The following is a 23,866-nucleotide window of genomic DNA, read 5'->3' as shown; positions in this document are numbered from 1 at the left end:
GCTTTATATAATATTTATATTATTTTAATATCCGTGGAATATTATGAAAATGTTTTACGGATATTATTTTTGTTCAGAAATAATATTAATATGAATTATTACGCATGAAATATTCATAAACTTTATAATTATTACATTTAAAAGTTACAATATTCTTGATAATTTAAAATATTGAAATAAATAATATTATTTATTCCCAATATAATATTCATATAATATTATCAACATGTGGACATATAACTGCACTTTTTATTAAATTAATTATTTTAGGAATATTATTTAATATTAAATAATATTGGACGCTTATAGGGATAATCTGCTAACATAGTCAATTGCATCCCCAAATACACTACCACACTGCCATTTACTTTATGGGAGCATTATGAGTATCCCTTACACAGCAAACCTACGTGTGTCTAATTTTACATAGAACACAAACTGATCAAAAGAGGAAAACGCAATCGATTAATCGTTGCAAATTATTTATCTCTGCGAGTAGAAATATCACATCGTTTAACGTGAAGTGAAAGGCTATTACGTACTTATAAAATTTATTTCAAGCGCTTGGCACTTAGTACTTCTTACACGTCGAAGTCACCGCGACACATAGATGATATTACGCGTGAAAGACATGACTTTTGCGCCACATATCGATCATCGACGCGCGCGTTTCTATGTAAAATGATTGTTATTGTCTACGAATAATGAGAAAATAACGACGACATTTTCTTTTCAACTATATCCACGTACTTATATTAAATAGTTATAAACAGCTCTGTCTCCCTCCCGTTTCCTCCTCCCTCCCTCCCACTTTCCTGATCTTATGTGTAATAAGGTGTGTAACGAAGGCACTGAATCACATACTTTCCAACATCGATGTATCGTTCATCGTCCCCGAGGTAATCGCATCATTGCGCACGACGACGGACCAACGACGGAGATTCAATAAATGCACCAACAGTGGTTATGACAATCGGATATTCTAGTACTTTGGTATCTTCCTTGTTTCTTTCTTTTTCTTTTACACTGTCTTGGCCCATACCGCCAGCACGTAAGACTCGATCTCACACTCGTTCGTTCCCTTTTGAATCTTGAAGAGCCCGTTGTCTCCCCAATTGTATCCCCAGGAGTTCGCGACCAGCTAAAAAAGAGATTAGATTTAAATTATTTATAATATCAAATTGAAATAGAATTTATCCAAAAATTGGAATATTTTTACAGTTTATTTGCATCATTTGACGTTACGCATAAAAATTTATATCTTGTGTGTCGCTGTAATTATCTTGGACTTTCTCTCTTCCCTTTTCCGTTACGAACATTATCGTGTAGCGATACAAAGTAAACTTACCCAATATTTAAGCGGTGGACCGCGATAAGACCTCTCCTCGCCCCAACCGATTATTCTCACCGAGTGATAACCGGAATCGTGTAATTCTGCACTTCGAGAGTGCCTGTATATCCCGCTCTTGTAGATAAAGAAGTCCTGATAAACTCTCATTGTAGCTGCAAAAAGACCGACGTTACTTCGTAATATTCTAGTTATCTTGCTCTCTAAGTCTGAATCAGTGAAAGCTTACTGTTTTGCAGTGCTATACTTATAACTATGATGATCAGTGACTATTCACTGTTTCTGTGAAGTGATTCCGATTAAGAGAAGGGTATTCTCACTGACCAGAATCATTGTCACTAAAAAAACAATGCATATGTCGCTGATTGATATATTTCTAAAAATATCACTGAAATCAAGCTATTCATTGTCATTCTGTGAATAATACCTCACACAGCACAGAATATTCAACCAATGTTGCAGCAATATTTTCAACGTTTCTGCAATATTGCTGAAATGTCTTGTGCTGTGTAAAACACTGATTCTGATTTAGAGTTCAATGTCGCTCATGTGTTTCCTTTCGCAAAACGATCTTAAACATCAATACACATTTTAGAGTTTCGATTAACGCGACCATCTGACAAGTTATTGTGGGCTACCTTGCACGGGTCCAGAGGTCAGAATCTCCTGCATAATGTCAGTCTCGTTGCCCAGACGGTAAGCCGGACCGACCTTGTACAATTCAGTTCTCAATGGGTGTGATGGCTTTCGACAACCGGCGGCCTTTAGAGTACTTCTCTTACGTAGTTTGCATTGATCGTTCTTACCGGACCAAGGATAACACTCCTTGTCCACCAGTCTGTGACAGAAGAATTAATGATATTAAAATCACGCGCTGAAGAGAAGTTTACTCCGTCACGCACATGATTAAGCGTATTTTTAGATATGACATCGAAGAAGATAATAATAAAATAAAAGATTCATCTCTCTGGATCAATCTATTGGAGAATCAAATTGATTTATTTTATATTTGCTTAGTCAATAATAGAATCTGTATAATCAATAGTGTTTTTGTACCCGAATAGAACGGTTTTGCCAAACTGTCTAAAACTTTAGCTAGGCACAGATCTGAAAATAAATTCGTTGGACCCTTTACAAAATAGTTATGTAGAACAGTTAAACTGATTGGTAGAATGTCAAAATTTTTTACAACATTTACCATCGTTGCTGAGTGTCCTACACATTTATCTAGAAGATCCAACAAAATTAATTTCGGTTTCTAGTTAAATTTTTAAATACTTTGACAAAATCGTTCTTTCCTGCGTGCAATTAATAACATTATTTAATATTTTTTGAGAGAATCTCAGTTTTTAGTAGAAAAGTACCCGAATTTTCTCATGAAGAGCCAGGCGCGATCGAGATAACCGCCTCTGCAGCCTTGCTGTCCCCTATTGTTGCAAGAGAGCAGTTGCTGGGCACTCAGCTCCGGGGCCTCGGCGCCTTTGCTCATGATCGAGTATCTGTCGGACGCAACGTCAGCCGTGGACACGGCCCAGGATGCGCCACACCATCCTTGATCATGGATGCCGGATATGTCGCGCGACCAGCGTGTCCTGGAGTCAAACTCCCGTGGTAGCGCGTCCGGGTCGTAAATACGTTTCACCGGGTTCATTTTGTACACCTAAGCAAAAGGAAGGAGTAGCTGTAAGCGAGCGGCCTTAGGGGGCCTCTTTGATCGCGTGTTCCAATTTACCATCTACATACATTGACGGGTCTTATTTACGATCGGGGAAAAGAGATTCGCGTCCTCGGGCATTGATTTCAAGCATTTCAAAGGATTAAAGGATCCTGGCGCTAGCTGCGAGCGGTCGCTTTCTTATTCATAGAAGCCCCGCAGCCAAGCACAAAAGATTACTTTAGCTTTGGTCACCGTGGAACTTTTAACTTTGGTCGCGCAAGCGGAGCATTTGATCTTATCTTACATTCGCGTCTCACGTCTATGCACCAGCCACGTGTTAAAAACAAGGTTTTACCTTACTTTGAATTCGTCGAGATTTAAACGAGAGAGAGAGTTTCGTGCGACTTAGTAATATAAAAACTTTCCGCTCCTACAATGTTTAAATTTGTCTTCTTGAATAATTTATGTCGCTTTTAAATAACGAATTTCGCGGCAATCCAGACGCAACGAAGATTTATTGCCACGGGTAGTATGTTTTGCGAGTATTTTGCGATAAATTAATTTTGTAAGGTTTTCAATTGTTTGAGTCACTATATCGATGACGACTTTTACGAGAAAAAACTACGAAAATACAAAAAAAAATTACTAATATATTATTGAAAAACTTCAATTCTTCAATTAATATACCTATATTTTTACATATTCTTGAATTTTTTCTGTAACAGGAATACTTACAGATTGCGAAGGATTGAGAGTGCCCAAGCGAAGCTCCACGCCGTCCCGAAGGGTCCTTCCCCAGAATTCGGAATAATTGCCCACTTGCCATCCTAGAATGGGTTCTTGCTGGTTGACCTCTTCCAACAATTCCGGCTCGATCAAGCACCGATTCTCTTCGCAGAGCACTTCGGCGCGTTTATCGACCAAGGTGCATTTACTGTAATATAAATTAAACTTATAAGAGAACTCCTGTTCTCTTTGCTAGCCCGTTGTTAACGAAAGAGAGAACATTACCATGTGTTACAATTAACTTTGAACGTTTGCTCCTGATCGTAATTTTTTCCCTGGAATGAGCATCCTGGAATAACATAGAGAATAATTTGTATCAATAAAGAAACTATATAAATAAATACATTAATTTTTCGTGAATAATTTTGATTACTCGCTTATGTTCTTTATATGCAAGGTAAGTTTAATTATATAAATACATCATATAAATTATTATAGTGCATTATATACTCTCCAAATCAGAATCAGTAGATAATCATTGATAATCATTGGGACTAGTTATCTTAAAAATTAATGAAAAGTCTCTGGTAATCATTAAAAAGTTCTTCAACAAATATACAATAATGATAAATAAATACACAATAAATTCATTAATTTTTCAGATAATCACTGATTACCAGTGGCATACTTAGAAATACAGTGATGATCATAATTATAAATAATTATTCATTATTAATCAATAATTATTTACTGATTTAGATTTAAAGAGTAAGTATATATTATTAATATAAATATTTTCTAATTGTTTATAAAAGTGTTACATATGTTACGCGTCAAAATTATTTTAATATTTCAAATTTACGCACTTCTGACTTCCTGCAAGGGCGGCAACGTGACGTTCGGCATCCCTCTGCAATGGGACCAGTAATCCGGACAGCAGTCCTCTTCGCGGCTTCGGTCGCAAAAATCATCGCAGTAGCATAACGTCTTGAGGATTGGCGCGCTGCAGTCATCCTGCCGGCCTGGGCAGCAACTGCCCCCAGGATATCTCGAAGCACAATACGGTCCCGGTGGCAATCCAGAATAATCCGGGACGCCTCTCACGACGGAGGGCAAGAACACAAAAGCGATGAACACTAAATTTTGGCAGTGTACGGTCCACATCCTGAAAGACGATCGTTTCATGGAATTAACGTACGTCGAATTTTACGAAAATCTCTTTACGCTCCTTCTTAGCATTCGTTTTTAATTTTAATTTCGCCACATACCTTTACCTAATTTTAATTGTCTCTCTCAAAACTTTTCAAACAGTATACTTTCGTTAATCTCGCGTAATTAAGGTTTTGCGCGACACCGATATCGCGTAGTCAGGTGTGCTCACGCGGTATGTAGGGTTCGGTAACAACTGGCAGTTGATTGACAATAACGCTGCCAGGAGTTTGCAATGTTGGGGCCGACGACAAGACGCGTCATCCCGTCTGCTTTGGAACGACTTCAAGGTGTTGGCCGCTTAAATGCCGCACGATTCATCATGAGACATTCTACGGAGAACGATGAGTCTTTCTAGGCTTGTGCAACATCTTCGCGCATAACATTTTACCGAACGTGACATTCGATCTTTCGCCTCGACTTCTTAGGTTTTGCTCTACAGCGCTTACCACGCACAAAAAGTCGACCGAGTAATTACGAAGCTGCAGAAGTTTATTTAACTCCGTATGTAGCCAGCTATTTAGAGATTTACTATATGAGATTTGTGTCTGCGCGTGTTTTTAAGAAATCACCAGAAATTCTGTGACATTCAACTCGTTGATATTTATTACGTTCTTCATCAATCTTATGTTAACATATTATTAATGGCCGTTTAATCAGATTAGAGATAGTTGAAATAGTTGGTTAGAGATAACTGAATATTATTTCAAAGTTTAATTAATCTCTCGGACCGATAAGGCGAACATGTGTATCGAGAAACTCGACAATTTACGATTCAGATTTGTAATTAGACTCGTTCGACGACAGCGATCCGTTTAACCGGTTTTCACAAGCTTAACGAGCACGAGCGGTCCATGCATCATCCATTACGGATCACGTAACTCTGAAACGAGTGTCACCCGAATCGGCTGCATTATAATATTGATGAAATTTACCAGACTGGAACGAAGATCGTGATTTCAGCTTCCTGAGTTCGGACAGGCGCACGTGCTTGCGTAACGACAACGATTTTCCAGCCGATGGTGCTTAATGATATTTAAATACGCACATGCACTCTCCGCTAGGATACGAAATGCACGCACGGAATTACATTTTTCAGGAATAAGCGTTTTGAATAAAAAAAAAGAGTAGGGTGTCACGCCGTTATTAACTTTAATTACAACTGACTCGCATTATCTCGCTAAACAACCTGAATGTTTTTTAAAATTAAAAGCAGGATTTGTTAGAAATTAGTCGTGGGATTTGTTGGGAGTTAGTCGCAGGACGCGCGGCGCGTTTGCGAATTCACATACTTAATCTGTACAACGTTCGTGTGATACATGAAGCGCAAAATTATTTTACTCAACGATGCGTACTCCGATGTGCTCCTCGTTTTACATGCTTCCGAGAACTGCATCGGCGACCGTTTCTGTGCGCGCGTAGACGAAGGATCTCTCGAGTGTCCCCGATCGCGGTCTCCTCGCGGAGACGAGCGCCGTTCATTGAGGGACGGGCAATTAATGCAAATACTGTAATCCGTCCCCGTGCGGGAATGCGTAAGTAAGTGGGTCATCCGTTTGACCCGTCTTTCCCCGAGACGCCACAAAGTGTCCTCAAGTCCGCTTTCGCGCGTCTTCGTCGACGCAATAAACGGTAATTCGCCACAAGTGCAAATAAAAAAGATAAATAAATAAGGGAGAATTGTCAGGGAGCTCGTGATGCCCTAGCTCTTGTCTGGTGAGAGAAGGAGAACAAACAGCATTAATCGGGCGTAAAGGCGAAAGCAAACAAAAGACTCGTAAAACTCGAATTAAGAGCCCGCGAGTCGAAATGAAAGAATAAATGGGAGCAACGGTGCGCGTCTATGGATGCGACAGCTGACCCGTGACATCATGTAGCAGCGTCGCGTTGCGTCCTACGAAGGTCACAATAAGGACGCGCTCGGACAATGGAATGTTAATTAAAAACTACGGGGTTTAAATGGAGCGAGCTCGCTGACGAACGGCCCGAGATGTATCACCGAGATCCCCCAAGTTAAAAAAAAAGAAGACGCCGATGGTGAATTGGAAGAGAGGACTCGACAGGGGTTCACTTGGGCGAATTTATAGATCGCCGATATCTGCGCGTGGAATCTCGGCGAGCTGGATCTGCATTTTGTGATCCTTATCCCGCGCAAAGCGGAGCCTCTATTACTACGTCGGTCTGGAGCGCACACGTGAAAAGAATAATTTAAGTCGAGTTATCTCATTGATACGCAAATTCGTGCGATGTGTCGTTCACGATAAAGCGATAATACCAAAAGTCAGTCAGCTGCGTCCTCCTCCACGGGGGCAGGAGGACGGCAAAAGTGTTTGCGAATGTTTCCAGCGGATTGATCGATGATAAGTCGTGAAGTGAAATTGCGAGCGACCTTCGCGGGCGGCTCATCCGTCCAAGAGCTGGAGCGGGAGCGGTTTTCTCTGGACGCGGTCCAAAGTTACATACATCATTCGCGGATTTGATGTATTTGATGTATAACGGCCCGCGAATCGAGTCGCCGGACGCGTTATTAGGTAACTAACGTCGATCACGCTTCGCGACGTTGGCATGCAACGCGACAGCGGTTTAATTTCGATGCACTTGAAATAGCACGTCGAAAGTTCTTCTCTATTTTCGTTTTATGTTGCAGTTGGGGACCGCGACGCGCGTTTACCACGTCATGCGGGACTTCAACGGGGCTATGAGCCCCGGAATGTTTTAGACTGGCTGCAATAGTGCGAGCTTACTCGAGCAAATCGACGGAATAAAACCGACGAGATCTAAATGCTAATTACTGTAAGTGGAGTTGACACACTGACGGAGACAGACAGTTCGTTTAACCAACCGATTCAGGGACTGGCGCGACTCCAGGGGTATTTCTAAGGTTACCAAGGTTAAGACACACGGCTGTTTTAGAACCTCCAAATCAATGAGTCCACTTTAAAGTCAGCCTTGAAAATAGAGTCAATTTAAGGGTCTCTCTTCGCCGCAGGGAGATCGCAGATTGTATATTTTTAGCTGCCTCTTTCTTTCCTCCGGGCATCCCATAAAATCTCTCTACTAGGGGTCGGGTCGACTTATAATTTGTAAGAAGAAGATTATCTCTCTCTCTCTTCCATTTTTATATTAATTGTTTTCGAAATGCGTCTAACTAATTGATGATAACTGATTACCAGTGAAAACAATCCAGATTTTTAATTTGTAATTAATTTGGCTATTTTTGTTACTTATTAAACATTTGCGCACATAAAGAAAAAAAGCATGATCTACTTAGGTAATTAAAGAAACTTATAATTTATATATTTATGGCTTTTTTCTATGCAAAATCTGCTAAAAATAAATTTTTGAAAAACAAGAATAAAATTTACAGGATTTTTTTTTTGCAAATTGCATAGTTTAAACTAGTAAATATGTTATTAATAATATTAGATTATTTTACATATTTGTAGCATCCTAAAACTGTTTTGCTTATGTTTTTCTTTTTCATACTTTCCTCGTAGTAAAGTTTGAAACATAAAATCCTGTACAACGTAAAGCGATCCGCCGTAAAAATAGGCAATAACTACAAACTCTTCAACTACAATGTTGACAGACGTTTCATGAATTTTTCAAATCTTCTTTAGTAAGATGCTATTTCTTAAAATAAAAGAAATAGCGTCGGACGCGCGCGACAGATCTATGTATACAATAAAAAATATGCCAAAAAATATATATAAAATAGAAGAGTTCAGTTTTAGTCTTTCAATTGTACAAACTTTGTTGTGTTTAATATATAAAAATAACTTTTATTATTTAGTTTATCAATTTATTTTTAGTTATCTCCGACGTGCCTGAATTCTCCTGTTACTACCTACTGTGTTGTTTTGGAACTAAATTTCTCACGCTCTTTTTGGATTGTGTTAAAAAAACATTATTAATTATTACAAAACATTAATTAATACAAAACAACAACATCATAATAACTGATGTATCATCTGACAGAAGACAATTACTAATTTGTTTTTACGTCTATAGAGTTTTATTTTTAGCTGTTGTTTAATACCCGAAAACAAAATGGTATGCCAATATTAGTAACTTTCCTCTACTTCGAGGTCAAGATGTCCATTCGTCTATCAATATAAAATCTACATAGGAAAAAAAAGAACGATTTTATCTATCGATATAAATATTTCGCGAAGCTACCATTTACTCGATCGACTGTGGACCACCGTGCAAGCACCGCCGTTCGATCGTAATATTTTTTTCTTCGGCACAGGCCAATTTTATTGCCGACCAACTATCATCTGGTGCGCTCCAAAATCAAGCTGCGGGGCGTAGTAACGCGATTCGCGTAATGCGTGATATTAACCGGCTATTTATCAGCGCCATTATCATCCATTACCTCATAACAAAGCGCTCTTGACCCATTTAGCCCCATTAGCGACGAATTTATGCCGCGATTTGATCCTATCCACCTACAACGGTCAGACGTCCGCACCGACGTTAATTATTTGCGCAAACCTTCTTCTCCTTCGTCTGAATTACGCGTGATCGAATCGTAATATTGTACGTTCGACATAAACGCGAATAAAAATAAATCGTTTCCGCAATTACTCCCATTTTACACTAAGTCTTTTCTACTATTTGTTATTAATTTATTTATCTATTAATTATTTATTAATTTATTTATTAATTTCCGATAGAAGTAATAATTTTCTTTGGTGAACAGATCTAACCGGTCTATAGTCTCGACAGTGTAAAAACGTGAGAAGATTTGAATTTTTACAAAACCGATGTGGTCCCGAGAACAATGTAGGATACGTCGAAAGAGGTGAAAAGATTCATCAATGAAAAGACTCGCAACATCATTGACGGCACGGGTGCTTTTACGTCAAAAATGGAAGAACGTACCGCCGGTATCGATTAATCCCGTTTTGCGTGACGTCAGATCCGAGATGAATACCGTCGACGGAAAGCTATGCAACCTTTATCGCCGCGCTTTATTATCGTGACCGACTTTTTGAATTCAACTCGGTCGAATTTAAAGAAGAGAGGTTCCTCCATTACAACTTAATTCGATACATCCATGGGAAAACATTGAGGTCTTGCAGATATCTCAAAGATATCTTATCAAAGATATATAATATCTTCGAGATAGATACTACCAGAAGTAGTCTAGAAAGATCTTGTCAAAGATTTTGTCAAAGAGTTTTGTAAAATTTCTTTGAAAGACACTTATCTATGAACATCTAAAAGACATCTCGAAATATATTTTTAAGCTATTTCGCACAAGATGTCTTTTGCATTTTCAAAAGACATATTCAAGGCATCTCCAGATATCTAAGCTACAATCCCAAAGTACTGCATCAGATATCTCTTGGATGTCTATAAAGTATCGATAAAAAAATATCTTTTCAAAATTTTTCGAAAAAATGCAGGATATCTCGAAGCATAGCAAGATATCTTTTCAAGCAATCTAAAAGACTTCTTCTTGTTTGTGTACATAGTTATCAAGTTAACTACCGAATACGAGTTAATTGGCGTAATTGGCAACCTACATGGAGACCAGCCGTTCACTAATTTTGTATAAACGGGGAAAATAAAAGTTTTATGGGTTTTAAAATAATAAAATATGACATAATTAAAAATTAATAATTAATACCAATTATTAACATATTAAAACACTGATACAAAATGGACGCCGGGAACAAAGTTATCTAATTGTACAGTGACAGCCAATGTGTTAAACGGATCTCTGCGATACTGCATAAAATATGCGCTGAAAAAAAAACGTGGAGTTTTCATTCATCACACTTGTATCACTTACGACGTAATGATGCTGCTCGATCGATGTCGGAGCGGCAATGATGACGAGTGAGATCAGCGCGGCTTCTGCCGCGCGTGGCGCGGTGCGAGTGACGCAGCCTCCCTGATTAAATGCAACGCGTGTCTCCGATTAGCCGCGGCCAGAGCATGGTCTTTACATCATAATTATAGATTAAATTCCACTAGCATCGCGTCAACTCATTCGCGCCACGCCATCGGATAGAAGTGAATTAATTGCGTCTTTCACCGAATGATATTTCTCCAGGAAGTAGTCAAGGGATGTCACTCTTCCGCGAGTCGCGCGGTTTTTCCTGTTTTCTTTTTTCCTCTCTGTCTCACAGCGCATCCGCCCGTCATCGAATTGGCTGTATGATTCATCTGGTGATATACTACTCGGTTACGCACTAGCATACTTGTGGATTGTACGTCAACCGTCCCCGATTGTCCTTCGAATTGTTATACTCTCGACTCGCGCGAGTCCTCTCTTTCCCCGGAAAGAAGGGTACACGGTTCGCCAGACGAGTATGCAGATTTCTATGGGAAACTTGTATCGGTCTCTGGCTCCCTTTCGGATTCTCGGCATTTAACGCTCGAAGCTTCTATACGACACACATTTATTTCATAATATTCTCCTATCACATTTTTTCATCCTACTTTTCGCATTTGCCGAAGAGGCTACGACTGAAAATTTTATCGAAGTAAGGGATAATTTAGGAAACTAAATTGCTAAAAAAGCATTAAAAAAATCAAATTTAAACTAATTTATTTGAATTAAATAATATTGTGTTATTTTTAATTTTCATATGTGCCGAAGTCCATTATTTTATCAGAATGCAAATAATTATGTAGTTAAAAGCGCAACTTCATCTAATCAACTCATTTCTGTAATTGCATTTTTTAATGTTGAAGTAAATATTAAACATATTAATTTATGTATCTAGTAATAATAAACTAAAGCTTAGTCAAATTTGATATTTTTTGAGTTAAATTGTTTAACTCCATTATATTAGTTAAATTAATGATGTGAGCAGAAGCAACGGCGATAGGAATGATTAAAAATAATCCAAATTGAGTATAAATATCCTACGAATTTTAACCGTGCATGACGTGGAATGAGTCAGAGTCAGAGTTGCGTCGAGGGAGCCAAATTTCGAAATTTCTATCGACGTGTGTTCGCCTATGCAAAACAAACCGGCAACGTTTGCATACATTCATAAGGCAGAGCGCATTTTGTAATTCCTGGCAGCAGGCTGATTATTAAGCAGCGCGTGGCTAAACGACAATGACATAACACGATATCAATGCAACGCGTCAACGTGTTCTGAACACGCCGTCACGCGTAAACTTTCGCGCATCCACTTTCGCAAAGGAGACTTGGGCGCAGCCTTGCGCGAAAAAAGTTACGCATTATCACTCCTGTTCTTCAGCCTTTCTAATCTTATTTAATTTCGCGAAAATTCGAGAAAGTTAATTCATAATCATCTTTAATTATTTGTGTTTTCACATATCGGTCTATATTCTCCTATTATTAATTTGTAATTTTTTTCTCTACTTTATTTCTGCAAGCAGAAAATATCAATTCTATTGCTAAGAAAAGCGTTTACTCAATTTCCTTTCTTTTCTCGTAATTGACGATTACAAGAACAAATAATATTTTCTTAATAAATTATCTTAAAATATATTCATTACAAATTTTAGAAAAATTTGTTATCATGTACTGAAAAAAAATTTATATTTTTTCGAAGAACATTATAAAATTATATCAAAGAAAAATCAGAATGAAGCAAATTAAATTTTATTTTAATTTAATATTCTTGATTGAAGTAATAAATTACTGTAGAATTCAAAATATACTATAAATGAATTTGATGCTTATGGTAAACTTGGATATTTGAATTCATGAAATATTTGAAATAAATAATACTTTCTTAATTGAAATATATATTTATACATAGAAATTTTGTTTTAAGTAAATATTACTTGTTTCAACTAACTAATAAGTACATTTTAAGATCATTGTTAAAAAAATTCTTTTTAAAGGTAACTGCTACTTAAAAGAAGAAAACTAAAAATTAAGTAATCGCTTTTCTTAACAGAAAAATGACATCTTTCTATGTTTAGGTAACGTCAAAGTTTCTTCTTTAATCAGACGATGCTCGCGGATGCATTTATTTCTACATAGATTACAGAAATATATTTCGAGAGACTCGTGTTCGTCCCGAAAGAAGAGATTAAAGTGAGCACGAAACCGGGGTTCTTTCGTGTAGATATATTTCTGAATGCGTTCGGGCATTCCGCTCTGCCGGATATTGGAAAAATAAACAGGCCGACGTATAAAGCCTCTGCTTTATATTCTGCCTCTGCTTATTTTTATGGGCCTTACGAAAAACATATATGTATACGAGGAAGAACATATCGGAAAGATCCTCCTACGATTCGCATCTTTGTATTTCTTTTTTTTTATAGCGATGTTGTGCGAAGCGCACGTCTTTTCTTTGTGCCAGTTCTTGACGTGGTATATAAGCTCAAAGTAAATAGCAATTGTATAGCGCCCGGTTGGCTCGGATCAACGCGGTCATCGGTGATACTCACATCCCCGATCTCCCTTCTGGAGAAAAAAATCGCTCTCTAGGACAGTTCTTTTTTTCCATTGGACGCGCATTGTGACGCGCGCGACATGCAACAAAAAAAAAGCAATCGAGATTTATAGGCCGACGAAGCAATTATTGCCAGCGGAACGGGCGCTATTATTGGCTTTGCAGCGTAGCGGCGGCGCCACGTTAAAGGAGCCCGCGTTTTTGCATGAGAGCTTTCAACCCACGCGAATGGTCATCGCTCTCAAATAGAGAGAATCCGAACCGCGCGTCGCGCGATCGGACGCGAGCGGTCGCTCGAAAGCTCGACCTCTTGCGTCAACGTCGAGACGTGCGCCAGCCGACGTATGTTGTACGCTACCTGTGTCTCTCGTTGAACGAGGGAACGACGATAAATGCCACGCATGCGACACGCATGAAATCCCGCGCTTGACGATTTTCGCGCGGACATTTTACAACCCATATTGTGCGACTCGCGCAATTCTGCCTGTCACCATTTTTTCTGATTGAAGGATTTACCATGACGTTATCACCAATCCGTCTCACAAGTTTCCAACTCTCTATTGGAATTCTACGAATAAACGTGACATTATGATACCGATTTTCAAGGAATACATTCATGGGTCTTTAAAAAATATTTTATTTTATTCTATGTAAACTTATTTTTTATAATCAATTGAAATATTAGACCGATATGTGATTAATATATAAGAAATAAAATGAAGCGCCTTAGTCAAAGCAGATCTTGATGCTTAATAATATTTTATATCATTTATTAAATATGTTTTATTTCTATAGATTACGTACCGATATAGTTTGCCGGTCTTGAAGCAATCATAAACTCGAACTATCTCAAATTAATATGATCCCTATAAAAGCTACAATATTATATAATATTAAATAATATTCCTGAAATATTAACTGATATTAATAAAAAGTGATTATATGCTCACTAATAATATTATATGAATATTATATAAATATTATATAAGAAATAAATAATAATAATATAATTTACTTTAATATTTTAATTATTGAGAATTATAAGTTTTAAATGTAATAATTGTAAAGTTTATGAATATTTGATGCATAATAATTTACATTAATTTTTGAATAAAAATAATGTTTATAGAATATTTTTATATTATTGCACGGATATTGAAATAATGTACTACAAATATTATATAAAAACGGGCATAAAACATTAATATAATGTTTCCATAATATTAGAAATATTGAATAATATACTCGGAATATTATTTTAATTTTTAGTAAAATTTGTATAATATTCTAACAATATTGTAGCGCTTATAGGGATCATCAAATTTTGATAATAACGCTATAAGAATTTAAAAAAAACTATAAAGAACTTATTGAAAAAAATAAAAAGCACGCAGTCTATAGAACTGAAAAATATATTTAATAATTGGTATGAAAATATTATTAAGCACTAAAGATATGTGTTTGGTCCGAGATATACAGCACTTTCTTTTATGTTTTTATATAAAATTGTCTGCACCTAGTAGATACTGTCAATGAATTAAAGCTGTCGGCAAAAATCAAGTTAATACTACTCCGCTTTATTATTAGTCGCGCGACTGTTTTCTTTTTCATACGTTTTAGGCTTTATATAAGCCGCCCGTTGGATTTTCTCTCGCTCGCTCCTCCTTTTAGCGTTGTAAAATAAATTTCACTCCCGCTTTTTTTAAAGTGTGTTTACCGCGCGGCGCGCCGCGGTTATTCGCGGCCCTACAAATTGTTAATACTAAAAATAGTGTGTACGTCATATCACAGGCAAGAAGGACAGGATGCGCGCTGCTGCCCCAAATTCCGCGGTATTATAGGTTGTTTGCGTTCGCATACCTCGTGAAAGCATTTATTCCGGAATAGCTTGTAACTTACGCGATGTACACGTCATCTTGTTGATTTCGGCGAATTGAGCATCGTCAGAGATTTCCTCGCTTGTTCCGAAAACTTCGAGATCGAGATGACGCTAAATTTAATCAACAATTAGACCTGATACAAAATTTCACTAATAACGTATTAAAATTCAATGTTATTGGGCGCAATTTAAAAAAAAAAAACGCGAAATTAAATTTCGAAAGCGTGTTTACGTGTCTGACACGCTTCTCGTCTTGCGCGAACATTTATCAACGCCTCTCTAACATCGTAAACTGATTTATTGGACGCGATTAATAGCCATTCCCTAACAACCGTTCAATGGCGGCGCCTGTGATAACGGTAAGTCGTAATAAACGCGTTCGTGGTTAATTTACAGCAATGAAGTATATCGATCTCGCGACCTGTGTCAGTGCAATCTGCGTGTTTATGATGATGGCAAAGCTATATAGATAAACGCTTCTCAGCTTTATTAACTGTTAGCATGTGCATCTTACCGATATGCGAAATGAAAAGTACTTTTCTTCTTTTACGATGTCTTTCCCCTATAAGCGTTACAATATTATTTAATATTAATAAAAAATGGATATATGTCCACTCGTAATAATATTTTATACATGTTATATGAATATTATATGAGAAGGAAATAATATTATTTACTTCAATATTTTAAATTATTATGTATATATAATTTTTAAATGTAACAATTATATAATTTATGAATATTTTATAATAATTTACATTAACTTTTAAACAAAAATAATATTTGCAGAACATTTTTATAATATTAATGGTTATTATAAAGTAATGTAACACAATTATTATGTAAAAACGGATGTATAACATTAACACGATATTTCCATAGTATTAAAATAATATTAAAAATATTGAATATTAAATATTAAATATTGAATATTAAATATTCTCTGAATACTATTTTAATATTATTTTAATAATATTTATACATATAATATTTTAGGAATAGTGCATGCTTACAGGGTATACGCATATGTACTTCAATTAAAAATAAAATAAAATAAAATAAAATAAAATAAAATACATAGTAACAATTTCCTTAACAATTTCTTTGCTCGACAATCTTTCAGAATTTAATTGCAGCTATTACTATTCTACTTTGACAGAAGTAGGCACGCAGAAAAAAATTTGCTGCTAAGAAAAACGATACATTAGTCATTTTCTTTATTTTTCCTCTAAAAAGTAACTGTTATCTTTAACAGAGAATATTTTCTTAATAAATTGTTTTAAAATGTACTCAACACAAATTTTAGAAAAATCGAATATCATATATTTAAAAAAAAATCAAATAATTTACAGTACTTTCCGCGCAGTATTTTTGCGTGCGTACAGAAAGTCGTTTTAAGTAAATATTATTATACTTGCTTCGTGTTAAATGACAAGTATATTTTAAAACTATATATCAAGAAAATATTCTGTGTAAAGATAACCGTTATTTATAAGAATGAAACTAAAAATCGGATAATCGCTCTCTTAACACAAGAATGATATTTTTCTGCGTGTTTAAAATATAAACCATGATCGACAATCAAATGCCAGCGTTGCATACGCAGAAAGTAAATATAGCGATGACAATCTACATCTATATATGTTCCGTTTTCGATTTCATTGTAAGAGAAAATCTATACCACGGCCACAAAAAAGTTCCAAGTCAAGTTCCTTTAATAATTGGCAGAAGTCCATCTTTACCGTTACACTTCGGTCATGATCAGTTTCCACGACATTGAAATCTCACTAATACGTATAACGGATTGTTCCCGCATCATCGCGATCGTAACAATGAGATAATCGTTTAATTATTGTCGCTGAATACTCGTTAATGCGCGCCAGCTGATGACTATCGGCAATTCGCGGACACGCCTGGCATCGTATTTTGCTGCTGGTATTGCGATACCGATCTCTCCTCCGAGATGCGAATTACACGCGAGCGGCGTCTTGTCGAGGATTACGTCGTAGCGTTGACGCATAGATGATTATGAAACTGACATGAGTGTCGCACACGCGTTCTATTCTGAATAATCAGAGTCCTGTCCTTAGATTAACAAACGCTTTTGGCGAAATGCATTTAATTTGAGATTGGTCACCTGGGGTATTTTTTACACCTCAGGAGTGAAAAAATAAAACTTGATAGTTTCCGTTGTTGATCAAAAATCTATATCTTTTTTTTTATTTTTTCTTACCCTTTGAGAAAATATATTAAGTATAAGTTTATACATTGAAAAAAATGACTTAAGATAAATCAATAAGATTAATAAGATATATTTGATTAAGTGCATTTTGATGAAATAAAGCAGAATTTCTGGTTACTATAATAGGACTAGAGATTTTATATTTAGAACATTTGATAAGCTTTACCATAATTTAATAATTTCTACAAGATTACTGATTCATTCGTTTTGAAACAGACATTCTGGTTGAAGCGCTACAGTATTCTTAGAATATTATACGAATATTAAAAATTAAAATAACATTAAATATTTTGAAAATATTATTTCGAGAATATAATACTTATTAATTATAGAAATATTTTATTAATGTTATGTTTGCTTTATATAATATTCGAGGTAGTAATTTCAATATCCGTGAAATATTATAAAAATGCTCTACGAATATTATTTTTGTTAAAAAATTAATGTGAATTATTATGCGTAAAATATTCATAAACTTTATAATTATTATATTTAAAAGTTTTAATATTCCCGATAATTTAAACTATTGACATAAATAATATTATTTCCTTCTCACATAACATTCATATAGTATGCTTATAATATTATAGAGTGGACCACTTTTTATTGATATTAAATAACATTGTAGCGCTCATAGAGAAATCATCAGATTTCTTATTAATGCAACAAGACTCTTTTTTTGTCAGTGTATACATAACGATCTCGAATAAATTACAGAACAGGTGGTTGTTGACACAAAAAAAAAACTAGGTGACTACTCTCAATTTAACAAAACCCTTGTTGTCTCGGTCTCAATTTTCATCAGCATTTTTACACCGACGAGATCTTCACGAATGCGCAACGAGAGATCACATTGTCAGTTTCGACGCCATGGCCACGACGCGCGTCCTCGATAAGCACTTCGCGATAATGTTAATAGCATTTTACCTCTCGAAGCCTGACCCACATCTCGCCCGTTTGATAACGACCTTTTCATTAACGCGGTATTAACACGGGATTTATCCGTGCTCCGCGGTCCGTTCATCAAAAGATGTTTACTTTCCGTCGCGACGCGCGTCGGGGAAGATTATTAATACGCTCGGCTCGAAGTAGAACAGAGTCGTCGGGATAGGACTTTTTAATCGTCGTTTTGTTTTGATGATGCAACTGCATCGTAGGAGTTTAATTGCACCCGTAAATTTTGCCGCTGTCGACTGTGATTGCAGCGGCGAAAGAATCAACGAAAGGCATAACTCACAAATTAATATTGGACCATTATAAGAAGCGAATTACGAAAGTACGAAATATAAAAGACATTTGATGCCATTACGACGATTTTATTTTATTATTATAATATGTATTTATTAAAAGAATAATAAATTTAATATTAATACAATTAATATTTGAAGATTAAATAAAATCTAAAGATTAATATTTTTTTTAATACTTTAAAAAATAGAAAAATATTATGTTAGTATAATTTTAAGTTATAAATATATATTTATTATTATAACTAAAATATGTTGATATTAAAGATATATTAAAAATTAATATTAATAATAAAATGATTATTATTGATAAATAATATTGAATATATAAAAATTTGATTTTTGTTAAAGTAAAATAAACGGAATTATCACATAAAACATTTCATTAAAGCTAAAGTAATCGAGCTAATTTATCTCTCGTTCGATACATTCGAAATAAAATTCTTTCCGCGAAATAAATGTTCCAATAAATCAGTTTATACATTTGCTGCCTTGTGGGTGTGTTCGAAGAAATATCTGTAAAAGTTTTGCGAAACACTTCTGCGTACACTTCTACTAAAGTAGGCGAAACGCAGCGTAGATAGAGAACGTTGATTTTGAAAACATTCTACAAACTTTCGTATTTATCGCACAAGATGCAGATAAGTCCGCTCACGTTACACGCGTAAGGGGACGCGGACGGAGCGCCAGGGTATATTTGAAATATGCTTGTGATACGCTCCATTTCACCAAGGTGACATTCCATCGAGTGTCCATGGAGATAAGGAACAATGTGAGATCATATCTAAACTTTTCATTTCGCGAAAAGCCCCCAGAGGCTTAATTTTTCATCCGTCGTCGACGCAGTTTCCGAAGTAATTGAAAGTACCACCGAGGAAAATGAATGGCCCCACAGAAATCACCTCCTTTGAAACTTTTTCAAACTGAAAACCGATCTCTTATCTATGTTCAACGAATTCATTATTAAAATCGAGTCCGCAGCTTTCATGGCACCATAAAGACAAATCACGCGTAGAGTTTTAACGCTAACATCTTCTCGCTGCAATCGTCATGCGACGCAGCCTTGTCGCCTCATATGACTTGCAGCCCCGCAAGCTGGTTATAATTTATCTATCGCGTACGTACGGAGAAGTCAGCGCTATTAACACGCTGCAGCACCGATGAAAGTTGCAATATTACCATATATACGAGTAATCGACGCGCAGCGACAAGGCTGCAGCTTGTTATTAGAGTAAGGAAGTTTAAAGCCCATGTCAGACTGTGTTGAAGATTGAAGATAGCAAATTGAAGATTAGAGTTTACACAACCAATCAGACTGAAACAAATTAAAATTATTTCATTGGTCGAATTTTTGTTTTTAGCTCTTTCACAGTGCACGTAGTATATGTGCACACAGAAAAAAGACGTGCCACCAGTTCGTAATGTAGCATATATGCATATATCTAAAAAGAATCGGTTTATCCATTTGAAATTTGTAAAATTTGATAACTTATAGTTTTTGAGGTCGTTGACTCCAAATGTAACATCAGAATTTTTAAATTTAAAATAGCGGATCTACTATAATGGATCAAAATTTTTAAAAATAATTGGATTTTATAAAAATAAGTGCTACAAAATTATAAAAGTCGCCGAATCAAAATATAGAATTTTATTATTCTAAATGTCAGATCAAACTTTGTTTTTCCTTGAAATAATTATTTTTATAAGAATCCAATTATTTTTTCCAAATTTTGATCCGCCGCGTGCCATATTAAATTTTGAAATTCTGATATCATATTCAAATTTAGTGACCTGAAAAACCTTAATACTAAAATCTTAAGAAAAACCTAAACCTTTTTTTTCAGTGCTGACATGAAAATTTTCGCCACACTGCGAATGAGTTGATTTGCAATCTTCAATCTTCAATGCACAGTCTGATATAAGTTTAAAAGGTACGCGTGTGTAAATTTCAAGATATTTCTCAATATGAATTTCTCGATACTCCTTTTGACGAATGAGATTTTCGACGCTATTTTTTATTTACTTATTTTAATTCTTCTTTTTTTTTGTTTTACTTACTGCACTAAACGCACACGCTCGCTGTCTCGCCTTAATCGCCTCACGATACCCGTTGCATAGAGTTACGCGATATAAATTGCTCAGCTGTGCTAAAAATGCGACTTGATGAAGCGCTTTCTTCTCAGACCCGCAGAGATAAATCGAGTGAGAACTATTATAAAAGAGAGAGAGAGAGAAAGAGAAAGAGAGAGAATCTTCAAGAACGAATCTCCTCTGATTGTAGCGAAAATCGATACAAAGATGCAAAAGATTTTCCAGGGGATAAACAAGAATCTAATCTAATCTATCTCTACGTATTGATCTCTTGGTCCTAATCACGACAGATCGAAGCGTCATCTTCTCTGGATTCGTACATTAATACAATTTGCGGATGTGACCGATAACAATAGACAAATTGCTACTTAGGTGATTAGTATTGCCATCGTGCAGGTCGCGACAGAAGGATATCAAATTTACGCGTTCACACTTGTCAAAGATCGTTGGATGATAATTCCTGTTGTATACATCTATAATATGCCTTGCATTTTTATTTCTTGTCGTTGATTAATTCATCATTAAAATCAAACGATTCTGAGAACGATCAATCTCTACCAATCTTTTCTTTTGTGTTAATGAACGAAACGTTCGATCGAACAAAATTATTCGATTGCTCAAATGTGAGAGATTTTAAAGTTTAAAAAATTGAACGTTGATCACTTAAAATTCTAAATATTTTTTAAATTTACGAAATTCATAAATATAATTGTGTATTTTATTCCCTAAACTTTTTGGATAATAAAAAAATATAATGAGAGGACACGTATCGAGATAAATATTTTATATCATATATTATTACGTTTTGTTCTAAGTATTTTTAGAAAAAAACAAATAAAATATGCAAAAATTATCAAGATAAAAATTAATAACAATTAACACCAAAATAAAATTTTATATTTTCCTTAGCAATCAATTTTATACAAAAGATATATGTAGAATATGATCAAATACACGTATATACACAAACAATCTTCCATTTTTGTAAGAATTTTTGAGAAAAATGGTGAAGGAGAGGTGAAGCGATTATTCGCATTCTTATTTCTTTCACAGCGTGTTGGCAAACGACATCAGCGTCTGATAGCGATAAGATATTTAAATTCAAGTTCATCAGTCGCGAAAGAGAGATAAAGCTGACGATCGTGAATGAAAGTGAAAGAAAAATGTAATAAGCATTATATCTCAAAACTTGTTTATCATCAATTTGTCTAATCAAGAAAAATTCAATCAGTCACAGTAAATTAAAATTCATTAAATTTTTCGCGTTAAGTGAGAGAGTATTAAAAAGAGAGTATTAAAATTCCTATTCAGTGCAAATAACGGTATTTACCATTTGATATCGTAATAATTTACAATTTTATGACGGCTCCTGCACAACTTGTACTCGTAAGACCAGTTGACAGCTATTTGCACAACTTCAACAAATTCGAGCGCTCTCTCACTTATCACGATCACGCTCGCTCTCGCGGAAAATGATAAAAAGTAATAATAATAATCGATCGTGCGTATTTTACGACACCGTTCAACAATCTGCACCACTTACTCGAGAACGGTGAGACTCAATCTGGTCCAAATCGAGGACTATCTTCTTCGGCGACTGTCAGTTCGCATGTACCTCGTGCGAGCGGGAACGACTGCACGATTATGTTGAGGAGTAAGAACAAAGAAAAGAATGAAAAGAAAATAGTACTAATCGGAGGGAATCCGCGGGCAGGGCTCGGCTGGTCGAGACGTGGAGATCGGCTCGCGATCGAGGAAGATCAGCGGGAGAGAGAGAAAAAGAACACAGCCGGTGCTGGCGGCTCGAAAGCGCGAGCCTAACTGACCCGAGGAGACGAGAGGTAAACGCAAGCTAAACTAAGTCTCGGTATCACAATTCGGTTCGAACCGCCACGCGAGGAGCGGAGAGAACAGCGGCACGGCCGAGCGCGACATGCGTGAGGCACGATCGGCATGGTCCACCACCCACCGGATCTCCTTGCCGTCCGGCGTCTTCTTCCGTCATTCCCCGTCATCGCCGCCGGGATGACGAAGGCGCGGATGATGACGGCCGCAGAAGGCGGGAAGGCGAACCCACGAACACGCGGAGCGCGTATGACGGCCGCAAATCGCGAAGAGGCCGCGACGCGTAAGTCAAATCGGCGAAGGACGAAGCGCGCGGTGTTTTCCAGAGTATTTTTCCAGCGCGACTGTAACAATGATACCGTTACGCGATCAAATTTATTAGAAGCGATCGGTATTTATGCCAGAGACGCCGTAAGATTTTCGAGGAACCGATCCGAGTGTCGGATCGGTTGCCTGATGAGCCTCTCGAAGCGCCAATCCTAACGGGTGAAGCTATCCGTGCCTATTTCTAGAGCCAACAGGCGGACCCTTCGGGTATCTCTATCGGCTACTTCTATGTACGAAGACGCCGATAGCGCCTACCGTCTTGCGTTCTCGATGCTAATCCCGTTTTTAGGAGCGGGTGTATAATTAACGGTCAAGGATCTGCGATTGAGTACTCACTCGGCGAGCGTACTTGATCTGAGATGAGAGAGGTCAATCTGTTTCTCTCTTCTCTCTTCTTCCCTCTCGCTTTCCGCGGATAAAAACGCGCGCTCAACGATGAGATCGTCCTCGAAATTGCACTCGGGACCAACCGAGAGAAAAAGATCTGTCCGAGATCTGTGCTGTGGCGAACGGAACTGGAGCGCGAGTCCGACCGAGGTTCGCGGATACGAGCGTGAAAATCTATATCGGTTCCATTCCGCCGACCGGATTTCTGCCGGAGCGTACGCACTTCTGACGCGATTCGTCATTGTCGAGATGCGCGGACGATTAAACTTTACAGTCCGGATGCTAAAAGGATGCTACCGCGCGCGCGTTTCCGCGAAAGAGCCATCCGTCAACGGGCTATCTCGGGAGGGCGATATCATCGCGCAAGAATACCTTGATAATGGAACGCCGCGGATGCCTCGCGAAAATAAGCGCGAAAACAAACGTGTGATGATCACGAGCGCACTCGGAGAAGGAAAGGGAAATTTTTTTTTTTTTTAATTATTTGCGCAACGCGATGAAAGATCGTC

The 23,866-nt window shown here is 36.7% G+C and overlaps 1 protein-coding gene across 6 annotated transcripts; it reads right to left on the bottom strand.

Annotated features, from left to right (window-relative positions):
• Positions 1 to 368: 368 nt before the first annotated feature.
• On the bottom strand, positions 369 to 23,614 carry LOC105199990 (tubulointerstitial nephritis antigen-like). Of its 6 annotated transcripts, none has more exons than XM_011167336.3 (8): positions 23,307 to 23,614; positions 4,598 to 4,896; positions 4,017 to 4,080; positions 3,741 to 3,939; positions 2,713 to 3,008; positions 1,987 to 2,186; positions 1,349 to 1,503; positions 369 to 1,141 (listed from the first exon to the last, which is right to left on the bottom strand). In XM_011167336.3, the coding sequence occupies exons 1-8, from the start codon at positions 23,597 to 23,599 to the stop codon at positions 1,022 to 1,024; spliced, it is 1,626 nt and encodes a 541-aa protein (XP_011165638.2). In that variant the 5' UTR covers positions 23,600 to 23,614; the 3' UTR covers positions 369 to 1,021. The 6 variants fall into 6 exon arrangements, with proteins under 6 accessions (XP_011165638.2, XP_011165637.1, XP_011165640.1 ...); XM_011167335.3 differs by lacking the exon at positions 23,307 to 23,614 and adding an exon at positions 22,342 to 22,743; XM_011167338.3 differs by lacking the exon at positions 23,307 to 23,614 and adding an exon at positions 15,239 to 15,423.
• Between the last annotated feature and the right edge of the window lie 252 nt (positions 23,615 to 23,866).

Source organism: Solenopsis invicta, chromosome 5, assembly GCF_016802725.1.
Source record: "Solenopsis invicta isolate M01_SB chromosome 5, UNIL_Sinv_3.0, whole genome shotgun sequence".
NCBI lineage: Eukaryota > Metazoa > Arthropoda > Insecta > Hymenoptera > Formicidae > Solenopsis > Solenopsis invicta.
The sequence above is the reverse complement of the archived record's forward strand: the minus strand, read 5'-3'. Positions and strand labels throughout refer to the sequence as shown.